The sequence below is a fragment of the Engraulis encrasicolus genome, chromosome 19, assembly GCF_034702125.1.
Source record: "Engraulis encrasicolus isolate BLACKSEA-1 chromosome 19, IST_EnEncr_1.0, whole genome shotgun sequence".
Lineage (NCBI taxonomy): Eukaryota > Metazoa > Chordata > Actinopteri > Clupeiformes > Engraulidae > Engraulis > Engraulis encrasicolus.
In genome coordinates, this window is record NC_085875.1 from 39,063,521 (window position 1) to 39,078,350 (window position 14,830).

A 14,830-nucleotide genomic window follows, 5' to 3' on the forward strand; every position below is an offset into this window, starting at 1 on the left:
GTCTGTTAGGCCTACTATACATTACATTACACTTAGCTGACACTTTTATCCGAAGAGATTTACAGTTATTCACAGGGTATTGGTTACAGTCCCTGGAGCAACAAGGGCTCAAGGGCATGCACTTCATCCATGGACATGTAGGGTAAGGGTGGGATTCAAACCTGCAACCCTCTGATCTTAAGACCCACTCCCTAACCATGCCACACATTACAGATACAGTCTTCAAACTTTAAACGACCAAAATGTGTGACTTCTGATCGTGTGACAGTAAAAGCATGAAAAGCGGAGTGTAATTCTCTAAATACAGATCAGCACCCTCATTCTAAGACAGTAATATTTAGAACTGATGGTGATATATGTATAAGACAACATAGATATAATGAACAACTAAATAATACAAACTGGTCCTTTAAACAGGAGTAGACTGTCAATGGCACTACATCAAAATGACTCTATTCAAATAGGCTAATAAACACTTTCTGTCTTCAGTACAATCTAATTTCTCTTTTCAAAGAACTGTTTATCTGACCCACACTCTTTTAAGTTGACATATAGACAGTTGACCAAGTGAGGCCTGCTCTTGTGAAGCATGTCAACTGCACATAACATATAGATTAAGTTTTGTGTGAGAGCAGAAAATCCACTTAATGCCACTCACTGGGAAGGTACTCCCTAATCAAATATTTGCCATCAGGGTGCTGCGTTGAGAGCTGATAAGCCGTTAAGGTCTACTTTCTCAGATGTGTCCTATTTAGGAGACGAAGGAAGGGTGCCTGCTTGTCTGACTGTCTGCCTGGGAAAGCTTGCAGGAGATGTACTCTAGGCTAGACTAGCCTGTACTGATTATGTTGAGAGAAATTTGAAGCAACACTGACAGACTTTAAAAAAAAATCTTTTAGCAATTCAAGAAGTTGGTAACATAATTCTCTTAACAGTGCCTCACACAAACTACAGATTGGAGTGACCTGCTTCTGTACACTTGGCTCTTGATGTTACAGCCCATGGAGTAAAGAGAGTTCACAAGTGCCATTCACTCAAACTACTGAAACATGTTTTTTTTGTGGAAATAAGCAGAGTTGGAAAAAAAATGTCTTAATGTTGCCAATACTTCAGTACATTATGCATAAAGCAAAATATCAAGTCCCCTTTAGCTGAGACTAAAATGCATTGCACAGTGCAGTGCTGTCTTGGGAAAGCTTGCTGAAGAGGAAGCCTGCTCTCAGGGCTGGGCTGGGACAAAACATGATCTGGGTATTTTTGTGAGTATAATAAGAAAAAAATAGTCTGGCCCAACAAGATCTCCAACTAAGAGCTGTTTACTAGGTGCCTACAAGACAGCTTGGAGACCTTAATACATATAGTAAAGCGGTGCTTGAACTAGATTGGACATGCTTTAGAGTAGAGTAGAGTAGAGTAACATTTATTAATCCCGAAGGAAATATGGGTGTCTAGTAGCATACATACAAAAATAAATAAATAGATTGTTTCACATTAAACATTCAGATATAAAAAAGTCTCTCATTTCAATAGTTGTTACTGATTGTTGAAGGAGGGATGGGAGGAGGATGGAAGGGGGGCATGGCGGGGGGAGTGGGGGAGGGATTTATGCGATCCAGTCACCAATAACAATCTCTTTCATTGTGTTCTTCTGAGTTGTTGAGCGGGATGTCCCTGGGGGCATTTGAGGGCAGTACCTTTAAGTAAGCACCTCTAAAAATGGGCCAGTCTCCAAGAGAAAAAAAATATCGAGTGAAATGAAACATCGTCCCCTGTCAGCCCACCGGGAAATGCCCTCTATGACAGATTACCACTCCAAGTCAGCCAGAACTGATCAAATTGAGAGATATTTTTAGATTATTTTTAAAAAAATCTATAGTCAGCCAAGAATTTGGAAGCATAATTCTCTTTCTATCACATTCTAATCTAAGACAAACAAAGAATCATGTCTTCAGATGTCAGCTTTGCAGGCCCCAAACTTAAGTGCTGCCACCATGAATTGAAATTTAGGTTGGCAGCTTAAGCCAACAATGTTAAGGAGCTTCTGATGTAGTTTGCTATTTTTGCCACATTTTTGCAACCTAACTGGCTCCATGTCCATTGGTGGTAGCCTTTGCATAAGCTAAATTTGTTGTTGATTACTGCTGCAACTGGTGTCTTAGCTCACTACAAATTACAAGTACTTGCTCAACACTGTGTGTGTGTGTCTGTGTGTGCGTGCGTGCGTGCGTGCGTGCGTTAAGTTGCAGGGTTGTCGCATGCAGGACCTGCCACGGTTAAATCAATTATGACTCATGATTGAATTTTGCACCATTGTAGTCAAGGAGAGCACACTCCCTTCTCTCTCTTTCCTCCAACCGCTCTGGGTGCAAATCAAAGTAGTTCCTCCTGTCCTCTGCTGTTACTGTGGCACACAAGGCTCAATGCCATAGAAGATCAAAGTTGTATTTAACTCATTGACGTCTAAGGCACCTGCAAAAAAGGGTGCTGAATGCCTGAGCCCTTTTTAAGAAAAGCTGCCCTTAACCTATAAAAACCTAAATATCTCAGCTTCTGAAGCACATAAAAATATGCACTAAGTTGCATTTAAACGCTAAGAACCATTAGAATGTGTTCATTCATCTCAAACAAACAGAGATTTTTAATTAAGTTGTCTCAAATCTCATGAGCCTGAATGTTGTGTAATGCAGCTCCAGGCGCCAGGGCCAATGTTGCGCAACACAACATCAGGCATCAATGGGTTAATGCCTCGCAAAAGCTCAACTCAAAGGTCATTATCTCATTTGCAATGGGATGTTGAAAGGGGAAATCTCCCCCAAAAGTTGCACCGCCTTGCCCTTGATTGACTGCCTTGGGGTAACTTTATCATTTTCTTCACGAAGGCAAGGTGACACCAAGTCAATGAGCCACAAGCAACAGGCAAGGGCAGGAGCAACTAGTTTGACTTCCACACAATGTTCCTTTCGGTGTCTCTATCTCAAAAGGCCGAGGAGCTTATACGTTTTCAATTTTCCAGACTTACGCAAGATAAGCAATAAGCAAGCAATAAACAGGACTTAGAGATTACGGTAAGTGGGACTTGCTGGGGTAAGCCCACTTAACTAGTTTGACTTCCACCCCATGTTCCTTTACTCTTCCCTGGCTCTGATGGCCCCATAAGATACGTAACTCCAACTCCCTCTCGGGGTCAATCTACTAATCACGCTGCCGTGTGGCGGTTGTTAGACCTTATGCCCCGAGACCTGATAGACTACAGGTCCCCTCAGGCATCTTGAAAGAGTGTCTTGATACCATATTTACAACCGTATCATAGCCCACACCTGGCGTCAAAAGCACTTAACGCCTGGGGAAACGTTTAAGCGATGATGGTTCATCGCATCCGAAAATTTCACACGATTAGCCGGGTAGAAGGTTTGTGTTTGGAGGGTGATAGAACCTCGGCCTTCAGTGCAGCCTTTCTGAACCATTATTTTTTTTTGCACATGAGCTAACCAGCTTACCCATGACTGAGATTACATACATTAGAGGTTGTTTTGCAGGCTCTTTGAGCACCTGAGAGGACCCTCCAACTCTAACCCACTCGTTATCCGGCGTAACACGGTTAATCAGCTGTTCAGCGAGTACGGGGAAAAGAGAGACGTCGATCGCAGCTTGTATTGATAACAGCACACACGAGCCTCTGTCACCCAGTCGACGGATAGGGGCTTGTTTGGATCCAAAATATAATCGAGTTTGTCAGAGGGGGGAGGGGGGTGGTGTGGGGTGAGATGGGGCTGGGCGGGAGATTAAAAAAAACAGAATTGGATTTCCAGACAGATTATGGGAACATGGGACCTAGATTCCTCATGCTTCCAATCATTTAAAGGACATTAATTGGCAGCGAGAAGAAGAAAAAAAGTGACAGTAACATCATCATAGTGTTCATGGTTTCTGTGATCGTTACACTTGGAATGCTGATAGGACAATGTGTAGGAGGCGGGTCAGACTTTAGACTAAGCTTTATGTTTTATGTTTTAAATATTTTCAGATTAAAATAAAAATGAAAAAAACCTACTTTTAAGGCCACAGGTTTTTTTAATCACTATTCACTAACTAAAATTTGACAATGTGAATTATGTTTGCAAGTCGCTGCTTGAACAAAAGAGAAAAGTACCCTTGTCATGCATTTTTCATAAAGAGTGTCCATTAGAGTTAGGCCGATTCAGGACCCCCAGTAATTAGAGAGGTGCAATGAAGTCAGGCATGTTAAACAGCGTCACTGTGACACTTAATAACGGTTTATGCTCACGACTGCTCACAAATGTACAGCCTGCAGTAATCATCAGTGTTGTTGTAGTTGTAAATGTGCCATTAGTTGTGAGCGTGCACATAATTATGGACATTTCAGACACACACAGTATAGTATTTTAACACATATCTTTTTACACACATCTAAAAAGGCCTTAATAATTATAAATAAGTACACAATTGGGACCTCATAACCTCTACACATACAAATATTTTGTCATAAAAAATAAATCTCAAATAAACTAATTCCCTTTTTTGTAACAGTGTCATTCCTCAGATCTTGCTAAGAACTGAGCGGATCCCAGGCAACGTTAGTGATGCCATTTTAGTTGGCAGCGGTCCCATCTCCACTCCCTTTAACCTTGAGCTGATGTCAAATAGGCAGGCATGCCTAAAGACGCCGCCTGGCTGGGCCAAAGCCATGTCTGTTGCTCTCTGCGGTACAAAGAAGTCATCTTCAAAATACGATTAGCAGAGATTACAATCTAGAGACTTCCTTTGAGCCAACACTCTGTGTTTCAAAGATACTAAATAATAATTTGAGAATTGTGACTGCTCTTCAAATTCAGAGCAATCCCCAAAATGGTGTACTTTGCCAAAAAAGCTGAACTAATTGTGAGGAAATATAACAAGCTCCTGTTTTTAAATTCAATATGTGCACAAGACAGAGACGGAAAACAGCTTCTGAGGAGAACAGCTGGCTGGTTATTTAAGGGACGGACACACGGTGAAAGAGGGTTGTATTTACTGCCAAAGATGGCTATCTAGATGGACAATGATGTTCTTTCCCACAATTTTTTGTGGAATGCTACTCTAGGGGCTGAAGGCACTTAGAGTCGTTTGGGTTTGAAACTCGATTTCGATTTGAATGTCCCTTCACGCACAGCTCAGGGACTTGACTGGGTCTGTGACAAAAGGCAGTTCAGACTTGAGGAAAAACAACATTTAGAAGAAAGAGGTGTGTGTGTGTGTGTGTGTGTGTGTGTGTGTGTGTGTGTGTGTGTGTGTGTGTGTGTGTGTGTGTGTGTGTGTGGGGGGGGGGGTCGAGAGAAGGGCCCTGAACACTTGATATTTCCCTTTTTGCGCTGCTTGAGAGAGTGATGTATTCACCACAGAATCGCTTTCTAAGGCGGCAAAAACACAATCCCACCAATCTCACTCACCCAGTGCCCCCCCTGACAGCCCAACAATGAGTCCAGATAGGGGATCTAAACCGAAACAAAACCCACCGAGCAAAGACACGAGATTATGGTCTCCTCTGAACGTCAGCTTTACTGTACAGTACAAAGGCAACATGTTGTCAAATGCTCATGTAATGGAAGTTCCTGTTTATTCTACAAGTTACCCCTTCAATGCTGTACTCCTTTCTGCACAACAGCAGATAAAAGTGGTTGTTCAGAGAGGTTTTGTTTGAGAGGCAGTTGGCAAATCTCAGAGAAAAGTACTGCACGTAGTGTAGATAAGACGATTCGATCTGCTAAAACATCAGGCTGCATTGTGTTTCTATTGTGTTAGCCCAAAGCAGGATGTTCATGTAAATATCTTTGGCTCCAAAAGCAACATGAGAAAATTCAGTGTCCTGTTTGAAGGATCATACGCTGTTTTGTATAATAACTATCTTATATTGATCTCAGCATTGTTTATCTCAAATTCCAGTTTAAAAAATGAGCAGACACAGTTTTTTCAGTGACTGGTCCTGGCTTGTAAACACAAGTTCTGCAGGCCCAAACCCTTCCGCAGGCAAGCAGGGGCACACCCAACAACTCCTCCACCCCACCCATACAGCAATGAGCGCACCCACCCACTGCATCGGCGGCAGGCCACAGCCCAGATCCTCATCACTGCAGACCCCACCCTTCATACTGCAGATAGAACCCCACTGTAAACATCAAGGCAGCCAGCCCCAGCACCACCCTCTCCAACGGGCCATTAAAACACCATCCACTATCTGTTTTGCGCATGTGTGCATCCTGCCACCCAGCAATAAGGTGCAGACAATGTATATATGTGGCTGCAGCGACTGCTACTGAAAGTCTGGAGAAGTGCTTTGCGCGCAGGCAGGAGCACGTCCATTATACATATTGCACCAATACCATACCCTCCGCACTGGCAGGACCTGCCCATAACATCAGCAGGACACACCCTCTCTCTCTCCACAGCATACAGCACAGCACTGCAGGCACACTCCACTCAGCCCTGCCTGAACGGCTCTCTATCTCTCTCGTTCTCCTTCTCTCTCCTCTCTGCATCACTCCATCCCTCCCTTCCTCTCTGCTTCATTCTATTCTCTTCCCTCGCTTTTTAGTCTTTCCTTGATTCTCTCTCCTTCCCTCTCTCATTTTCTTTCTCTCTCTCTGTCTTTCTTTCTTTTTCTCTGTCTCTCGCTCTTTATCTTTCTCTCTCTCTCTTTCTCTCTCTCCTTCTACTCCGCAGACGGCAGCAAGTGCATCTCATCTTCAGTTCCTCCTGTGCTGAGCCAAGTATCCCATACCAGCAGCAGTCGCGCCTGACAACATCCTTCCTCTAGCTCCCTTCCCCTCTCTTTCCCTCCCTCTCTTTCCCTCCCTCTCTCTTTCTCTCTCTCTCTCTCTCTCTCTCTCTCTCTCTCTCTCTCTCTCTCTCTGTGTTTCCCTCTCTCCCCTTTATCGCTCCTGCTCTCCCCTTTTCTGACACTCGCCGTCTGTGCCATACACACACACACACACACACACACACACACGCACACATGCGCACACACACACACACACACACACACACACACACACACACACACACACACACACACACACACACACACACACACACACACACACACACACACACACACACACACACACAACTCTGCTGAGTCATAGTTAAAAATAGCCATAGTGAAAAATGAGGGGGAGACTAAAGAGGAGGAAAATAGAAAGGGGTTAGTGAAGCAGAGCGGAATGGAGAGGGGGAGAAGAAAGAACGGGATAAAAGAGATGAGGAGAGGAGATGAGAAGAGGGAGAGGAGAGGATCGGACAGGATGGGATGAGAGGGGAGAGGAGAGGAGATTAGAAAAGGGGGAGGAGAAGAGAGGAGAGAAGTGAGGAGAGGACAGGATGGGATGAGAGAGGAGAGGAGAGGATAGAGATGAGAGTGATGTAAAAGATGCCCACCCGCGCCTCCTGGCCCGCCATGCCAGTTGGGGAACGCCAGGTGAAAGCAGTCACACATGGTGGCGCTCTTCTACGGACTCCTCTGTCCGTTCACGTTCCGTACAGAAGTGGGGCGGTCCTGTGGACGGACGGATGGATGGACGGACAGACGGATGGATGGATGGATGGGCGTCCGGTGTGGCGTCCTGACTCAAAAGCACAACAATTTCAAAAGTCTTTGAATTCCCTCTGCTGATGCTGCTGCTGCTGGTGCCGCTGCTGCTGCTGTTGCTGCTGCCACTGCTACTGTTCTTGCTTTCTGCTAGCTGCCGATGCTCCGGTGGCTGGTGAGTTTTGAGCAGTGGAGTTTTATGCACTCTTCATTTCCCTCCGTCCCCCCTCTCCCAGGGAGCTGTCAGGACCCCAAAAAAGTCTCCCCTTTCCCCCCTCCAAACTCACGACTAGATGGTGAGCGGGTCAAAGAGTTAGAGAGAGCGAGCAACAGAGAGAGAGAGAGAGAGAGAGAAAGTGTGTTGCTGAGGCTGGATACTCAGGTGATGACTGGGAGTGTTTGTTTGTGTGTGTGCATGTGTGTGTGTGTGTGTGTGTGTGAGAGAGAGAGTGACGGAGAGAAAGAGAGAGAGAGAAGTATCTCACAGCATCCGCACGAGCAGACAGTCCACAGAGAACTGAGACTGGACTCCTCTGCCCTCCTGCAGTAAACAGACACAGTCTGCCATGGAGCACGCTAACCCAATTATGGGGAAAGGGAGGGAGGGAGAGGGTGGAGGAGGAGAGAGGGAGAGAAAGAGAGTGAGGGAGGGCAGGAAGAGAAAGAGAGAGAGTGAGGGAGGGGTTGGAGATGGAGAAAGGGAGGTGTCTTCTGATGCCTCGTATCCACCCATCCGCTGCAACCGGCCCGCCTAGCAGACCACCCACTCCAACCGCTCACTCTTGCCCCCCACCCCTCCCAACACTATCCCACTCATCAAATCATGACAAGGACACTTCGGACAACTGATCGTCTGCTGGGCAGTATAAAGTACAGAAAAAACATTCCATTTTCCTTCTTTTTTTCAAATCTATTTGCTAATTGCAAACTTTATTTTGGCCCAGACAGTTGGTCGTAATTTAATCAGACAGCTGCGGTGGATGATTTTATTGTATATTTTTTTCATTTTAAGTGAGAGCCATTAGGCTCTGGCAGGACGTAGACTTTAAAGGGCTTCTTTCAATGCCCTCAGATGTCTGAGTGCCACTGAACGAGACGTGACAGACTGTTATTGTTGTTGTTTTTCGATACACGTGACCCCCTCGCTGCTCCTTGTCTGTTCCTCTACGGTGCTGTCTGAGGCACAGCCTGAAGCCCCTTTCATTTGGATGCCTGAAATATTTAACGATTTTTTTGGGACACCGGCTGGCTTGCCTAAGAATAAAATATGATCTCACAGAGGAAATGGAAGTTTTGGACGTTTTTTTTCTGCCCTGAAATCAACCTGCTGCTGAGTCATGTTTCAGACAGCGGCCCTCCAAAAAAAAGAGGGCCGGGCATTGCCAAAACACATAAAACATTTTGGTGGTCACTCTTTCAAACTTTCAAACTGTAACACTTGAGACTAGGATTAATGGTAGGCCTACTCTGTGCTGTGTGAGTGCAACAGGGTATCAAACTAAAAACCCCACCTCCATGTTATTTCTGCACCAGATAACTTAATGTACTGTATGCCACCACCACTGTATGCCACCACCCCAAAAGTCTGCTCCTAAATAATTAAGATACACTATTTAACCAGTTACAACACAACATTATAAATGTGTTGTTACCGGAATGGCAATGACCAGGTCGTATTGCATTACTAAAGGCCCTGTGTTAAGTTATTGTACTGTAGCACTATGGTAATTAATCTTCATTGACTATTACAGTGTGCCTCAGATGGTCCGGCCGCGGCGTGCATTAAGGGGCTGTGTAGAACCCAAAAGGCACAAACATATTTTTTAAAGCTAGCAGAAACGTTCTGAGTCCAGTTATATTCATTCCACCTAAAGTGTTTAACAGAAACCCTATCGGTAACCACTTCCGGTCACTGCCTCCAGTTTGAAGCAAGAGGTGACAGGCGTGACATTATCACCTTTCATAAATGTCCCTTTTCACTCTGACATATCCATGAGCATCTGCAGAGGGTCTTGTGTCAACAAACGCTGCCATGATGTCGTGCATATGGCACAGTAAGCATAATCAACATGCTGACACAACGCTTTGTACACATGGTAAGCCTGTCTGCCATGCACCAACACCAACAGAAAATGCTGACCAATACATGTGATCGCCATCCAAACAACGACAGCATAGCATTCACTGCATTAGTCTAAAGTAAAAGAGAAGTCCTCTTTGTTTTTCATTGCTTGCTATACTGTACGTGGATGTGGGAAAGGGCAAAGGGCTTTGACATTGAGGTAGACCAACTCTACATAGGCCTACTAGGTAGGCTACTGGCCACACATTTTGCTGACTGCCTCATCCAGGAGCCTAACATACAGTAGGCCATGAACCTTCAACTTTGTCAATACCTCATCATTAAAGCTCCGGTCTGTGTAATGTGTACAGGTGTTGTTCATTATCAAATGTTGTGTTTCCTGTTTAAAAAATGTTTTCATGAATATTCCCCATCAACTTCAATCAATCAGTTGTATGTATTCCAATTGACTTTCAATTTTCTTTATATAAATATATAAATAAAATTGTATTTTTTAATGTAAATATACAGTATACAGAACATTTGTTAGATATTGATACTTCCACATTTTTCGTTTTGCTTTGGCATGATCTCTTCTTGACTCTGGCACAGTCTTGGAAAGACTGGGAAATTGAATCCTCATATAATTGAAAAAACAGGCCACCCCCTTTATCAAATGGCCAGTGTACCATCCCTATTTTTCAGCATACAGTATACATGTACAGGAAACGTACAAGCAAACATTGTCCAAAGTGTTGCATTGGTGGAGGCCTGCTGCTGTGTATTGATGCTCCCTCACACTGCGCCATGGGGAAAAGTGCCTGCATAAGTGATATCGAGCCAGCACCACGCCACGCCAGTAAAGTAGAGAGCCTCAGTCACATTTAGAGCTGGAAAAAGTGCTGAGTTGTTTACACTTCCACTGAACACACACACGTGTGCACTGTGTGTGTGCGTGCATGCGTGTGCCTGCGAAAGAGAGAGAGAGAGAGAGAGAGAGAGAGAGAGAGAGGAGGGTGATAGAGAGAGAGAGAGAAAGGGAGAGAGAGAAGGAGGGTGATAGGGCGGGAGAGGGAATAGTGACAGAGCATAAGTATGTGAGTTTGTGTGTGTGTCTGTGTGTGTGTGTGTGGGTGTGTGAGAGAGGAGGTGAGTGATAGAGAGAGAGAGAGAGAGAGAGAGAGAGAGAGAGAGAGAGAGAGAGAGAGAGAGAGAGAGAGAGAGAGTCAGAGTGTTTGTAATTCAGATGTGTGCCCCAGGACATCTGAGCAATCTGTTCCCCCCAGCTCACATGATTTATCCGGCACCAACTGTCGTCTAAATCGATTTCAATCTCTAACTTGTATCTCACACGCTCAATTGAGATACCTGAGAACAAGCTTTCGCATTTTCTTGTTTCTACACATTGCCCTAACCGTTTCCCTGCTGCCCTAACCGGATTCCTTTTTGCTCACTTAAGTTACCCGTAGCCTAACCCTACAAACCTTATTTTGGCTTTAAACTGTTTTCTATATAATTCTCAATTTTATTATGCATGTAAAGGACTTTGGGGTCAACTGTATCATAGAAGTGCTACACAGGCCCTGCCGTGGCTGTAACGGTGGGGCACTGGGCTGCTGCCCTGGCAACCCGGGTTCGATTCCGGGTTCGATTCCGGGTCCTTTGCCGAACGTTCCCCACCTCTCTCTCCCACACATTTCCCATCACAATCTCTCACTGCCCTGTCATGAATAAACTAATCAAAGACCAAAATAATATTTTTAAAATGTGCTATAAAAATGACTTGCCTTGACTAACCATGACACGAAGAGTGCCTCCTTGTTTAGTATCACACATTACTGGACGTGATTGGACATATTCATTATGAACGAATAAATGACATCACTGGGTTATCAGGTTTTGTTGGACCCCGCTGAGGCATTGTCTGTGAGCAATGCTTTGGGTTTTGGCTGTATTTGTGCACTTACCCACGCACGCATGCACGCACGCACGCACGCACGCACGCACGCACGCACACACGCACGCACACATACACACACACACACACACGGGCGTGCACCCACCCACCCACACACACACACACACACACACACACACACACACACACACACACACACACACACACACACACACACACACACACACACACACACACACACAGCCTCTGAGTAGAGCGAGATGCTACACCAGTCGCATTAGACACTGGCCCCCTCCCAAGAACCGGCTCAACATCCAAATCAATTAAGGGCCACCAGTGGAAAAACAAGATGGTTCTTCTCTGCCACTGAATCACTCCCTGGCCTCATACCCACCGGAGAAGATGAGACAGAAAACAACAACAATTGGTTGTTGTTGGTTCCTCCATCTGTGTTGGTGTTGCTTGTGTGCCTTAATTTCTACCCATACACAAATTAGATTACTGGTGTTGTGGTGGGTAGGCCAAACGGTCACACCCAGACCATACACACACACACAGACAAACACACATACAGACCCTTACACACACACACACACGTGTGCGCACACATGCATACTTGCATACACACATGCACACACACCAAAGCACACACAGCCATGCATGCGCAAACACATACATACACACAATCACACAGACCATACCACAACACACATACACCCCTTACACACTCTCTCTGGCTGGAAGGTGCTGCTGCCGTCTCTCTCTCTCTCTCTCTCTCTCTCTCTCTCTCTCTCTCTCTCTCTCTCTCTCTCTCTCTCTCTCACACACACACACACACACACACACACACATACACACACACCCCTCTTGATTAGCTCGTGTGTTGCACATGCAGCAAAGACAGTGCAGTAGAGACGTTGGCGACATGGTCCAAACCGCGGCACTGTACGTCTATAATACGCTGCCACAAGGGTATACGATTTCTCCCCAGTGACTATCTGCCGGGCTGTGCTAGGCTGAGCTGATGCTGTATTATTATTAGCAGTCGATGCTGTAATTTAAGGGGGGTTATTTGAGGACACACAGCGCTTTCGCAAACCATTTCGCTTACCATTCCGGTAACAGAAAATTCATAACGCCGTGTTTTAGCGGGTTAATGTCAATCTGACAATCAGTTGCATCATGGTGTCTAAGTCAGATGCACAGAGACTGGTGCACAGAGGCAGGTAAGTGGTTAGTTTTCACCACATCTTTGTGAGAGGTGCATGCAGTTTAGCCACTTTTCAGCTATGTTCAAATATCAATAATTTTGGGAACATACACTACATACATACAACATACACATACACTATTTACTCACTATGAATACATGCATAACATGTCAGTAATCATCATTACATTATAACATAATAATAACAACCGTTTTTGCAAATCAAGAGTGTGTAAATCAGACACATTCCGACACAAAAATAGACTCAACGACAGCAAGGTGCATCACGGTGAAATGCGTGCTCAGTTCATAAAACTCTCTATAGGGGTTGCAGACAGTTAGCCATGGGAGCGGTATAAGTTAGGGGCTCAATAAACATGTCTGTGAGCACTACGGTACAGGGAGGCTGCAGATCAAATGTAGCAAATGAGAGCCACAACCCAACCACACACTGCACATGACTCAGCAAAGAAATCCTACCGCTCACTACTATCACTATTACAAGCCCTGAGGGCACACAGAAGTAGTCTTTGTCATCAACATCAAACATTTTGATAGAGACAAGAGATAAGATAGTCGGTATAAGCAAGAAACACTCTTTGCTTAAGTGTTTAAAGCTCCATTGTTCTTGTTTTGAGTCACTTGGGCATAAAGTTCCTATAGTCAGTTACTAAGCTTGAGGTTATCTATTTTAAAAATGTCACTAATATTGAATATGGATTGATAATATTGATCGCTAATCTTTGGTAAGTCCTCTCAAGAGTAAACAGTAAACAACATCACTGATCAATCCGATGTGTGTGCTTCCACGAATCCATGACAAGTGACGTTAAAGTGTGGTCAACCACAATGACAGTGAGCACTAACATCACATTAAAAGGGATCTTTGTAGCCTAATTCTTGGTCCTAATCCAGAATGTTCATTTTGGTAATGACTTGGATGGGAGCTTTGTTTGGTACTGAATCAGCTCGCTTTCTCTTCAGTACGAGCCGTCCTGCCTTGGCTTGTCTGGGTTTTAATCTTGCCACATTTTTTTAAAGGGACACTGTGCAGGAAATGGTCAAAAAATGTACTACAACTATGCTGCTCATTAAAAATGTGTTGCCTATTGCCAAATTTGATCTTTTCATGGAAGTTTACTAAGTAATAAATGAATATTTTCTAGTGTGGCTCAAGTACAGTCAGATCCCCCTTTTCATGTATGAATTTTTTTTCCAGTCATAATGAATGCTTAGAATTTGATGGTGGTGATAAGTATTCATGAAAAAGGTAACATTATTGAATGGGTAGCATGAATTCTGGAAATAAACAACTAAAAATGTCATACAGCGTCCCTTTAAAAAAAAGCCATAATTGATTGACAGAAGATTTAATTTGACAATGATTTAGGCCCTTGTGTTAGGCTCTGTTAATTATGCATTGCAGACTGCATAGGAAATGCGGTCCTCATGACTTTTAATGACTGGATGAGTTTTGTTGTCCTCCGTATTTCAGCTTGGTTTTTTTTTTCTTCAACCAAGCTGCATTCAAACCCCCATTACTCTCTCTGCCTTGTATTTTCTCCGTCCCATGTCGTGTGCAAATGGTACAAAGCAGAGAGCGAGGGAGAGAGTGTGTGTGTGTGAGAGAGTGAAAATGTTAAGATAGATAGATAGATAGATAGATAGATAGATAGATAGATAGATAGATAGATAGATAGATAGATAGATAGAGAGGGAGAGAGAGAGAGAGAGAGAGAGAGAGAGAGAGAGAGAGAGAGAGAGAGAGAGAGAGAGAGAGAGAGAGAGAGAGAGAGAGAGGCAGGCGGCAGCATCACCTTCCAGCCAGGACCAGCAGGATGATTCAGCCATTTTTAATTACTCTTGGCTCAGCTAAGGAGGAGCAATTCAGTGGGGTTGGGATGGTACATACCACCCATTTTGATTTTTTCCTTTGCCAGACATACTATAATTCATTAAAACAAGACAAACTGAATTGTAATTGTATTAAAACACAGTCCTGATTAAAAAAAGCTTTTGCGTCCTCAGATCAGAATTGCTTTATTGTCTCTACTACTG

General features: G+C 44.3%; 1 protein-coding gene across 3 annotated transcripts in view; it reads right to left on the minus strand.

The window, feature by feature from the left end:
- LOC134435417 (protein AHNAK2) overlaps window positions 1-8,016 on the minus strand; it is a 33,625-nt gene extending 25,609 nt beyond the window's left edge. For all 3 annotated transcript variants that reach the window (XM_063184355.1, XM_063184354.1, XM_063184356.1), the window contains exon 1: window positions 7,432-8,016. In XM_063184355.1, the coding sequence (XP_063040425.1) occupies window positions 7,432-7,489 (58 nt within the window). In that variant the 5' untranslated portion in view covers window positions 7,490-8,016. The remainder of the gene's footprint in view (window positions 1-7,431) is intronic.
- Window positions 8,017-14,830: the final 6,814 nt, after the last annotated feature.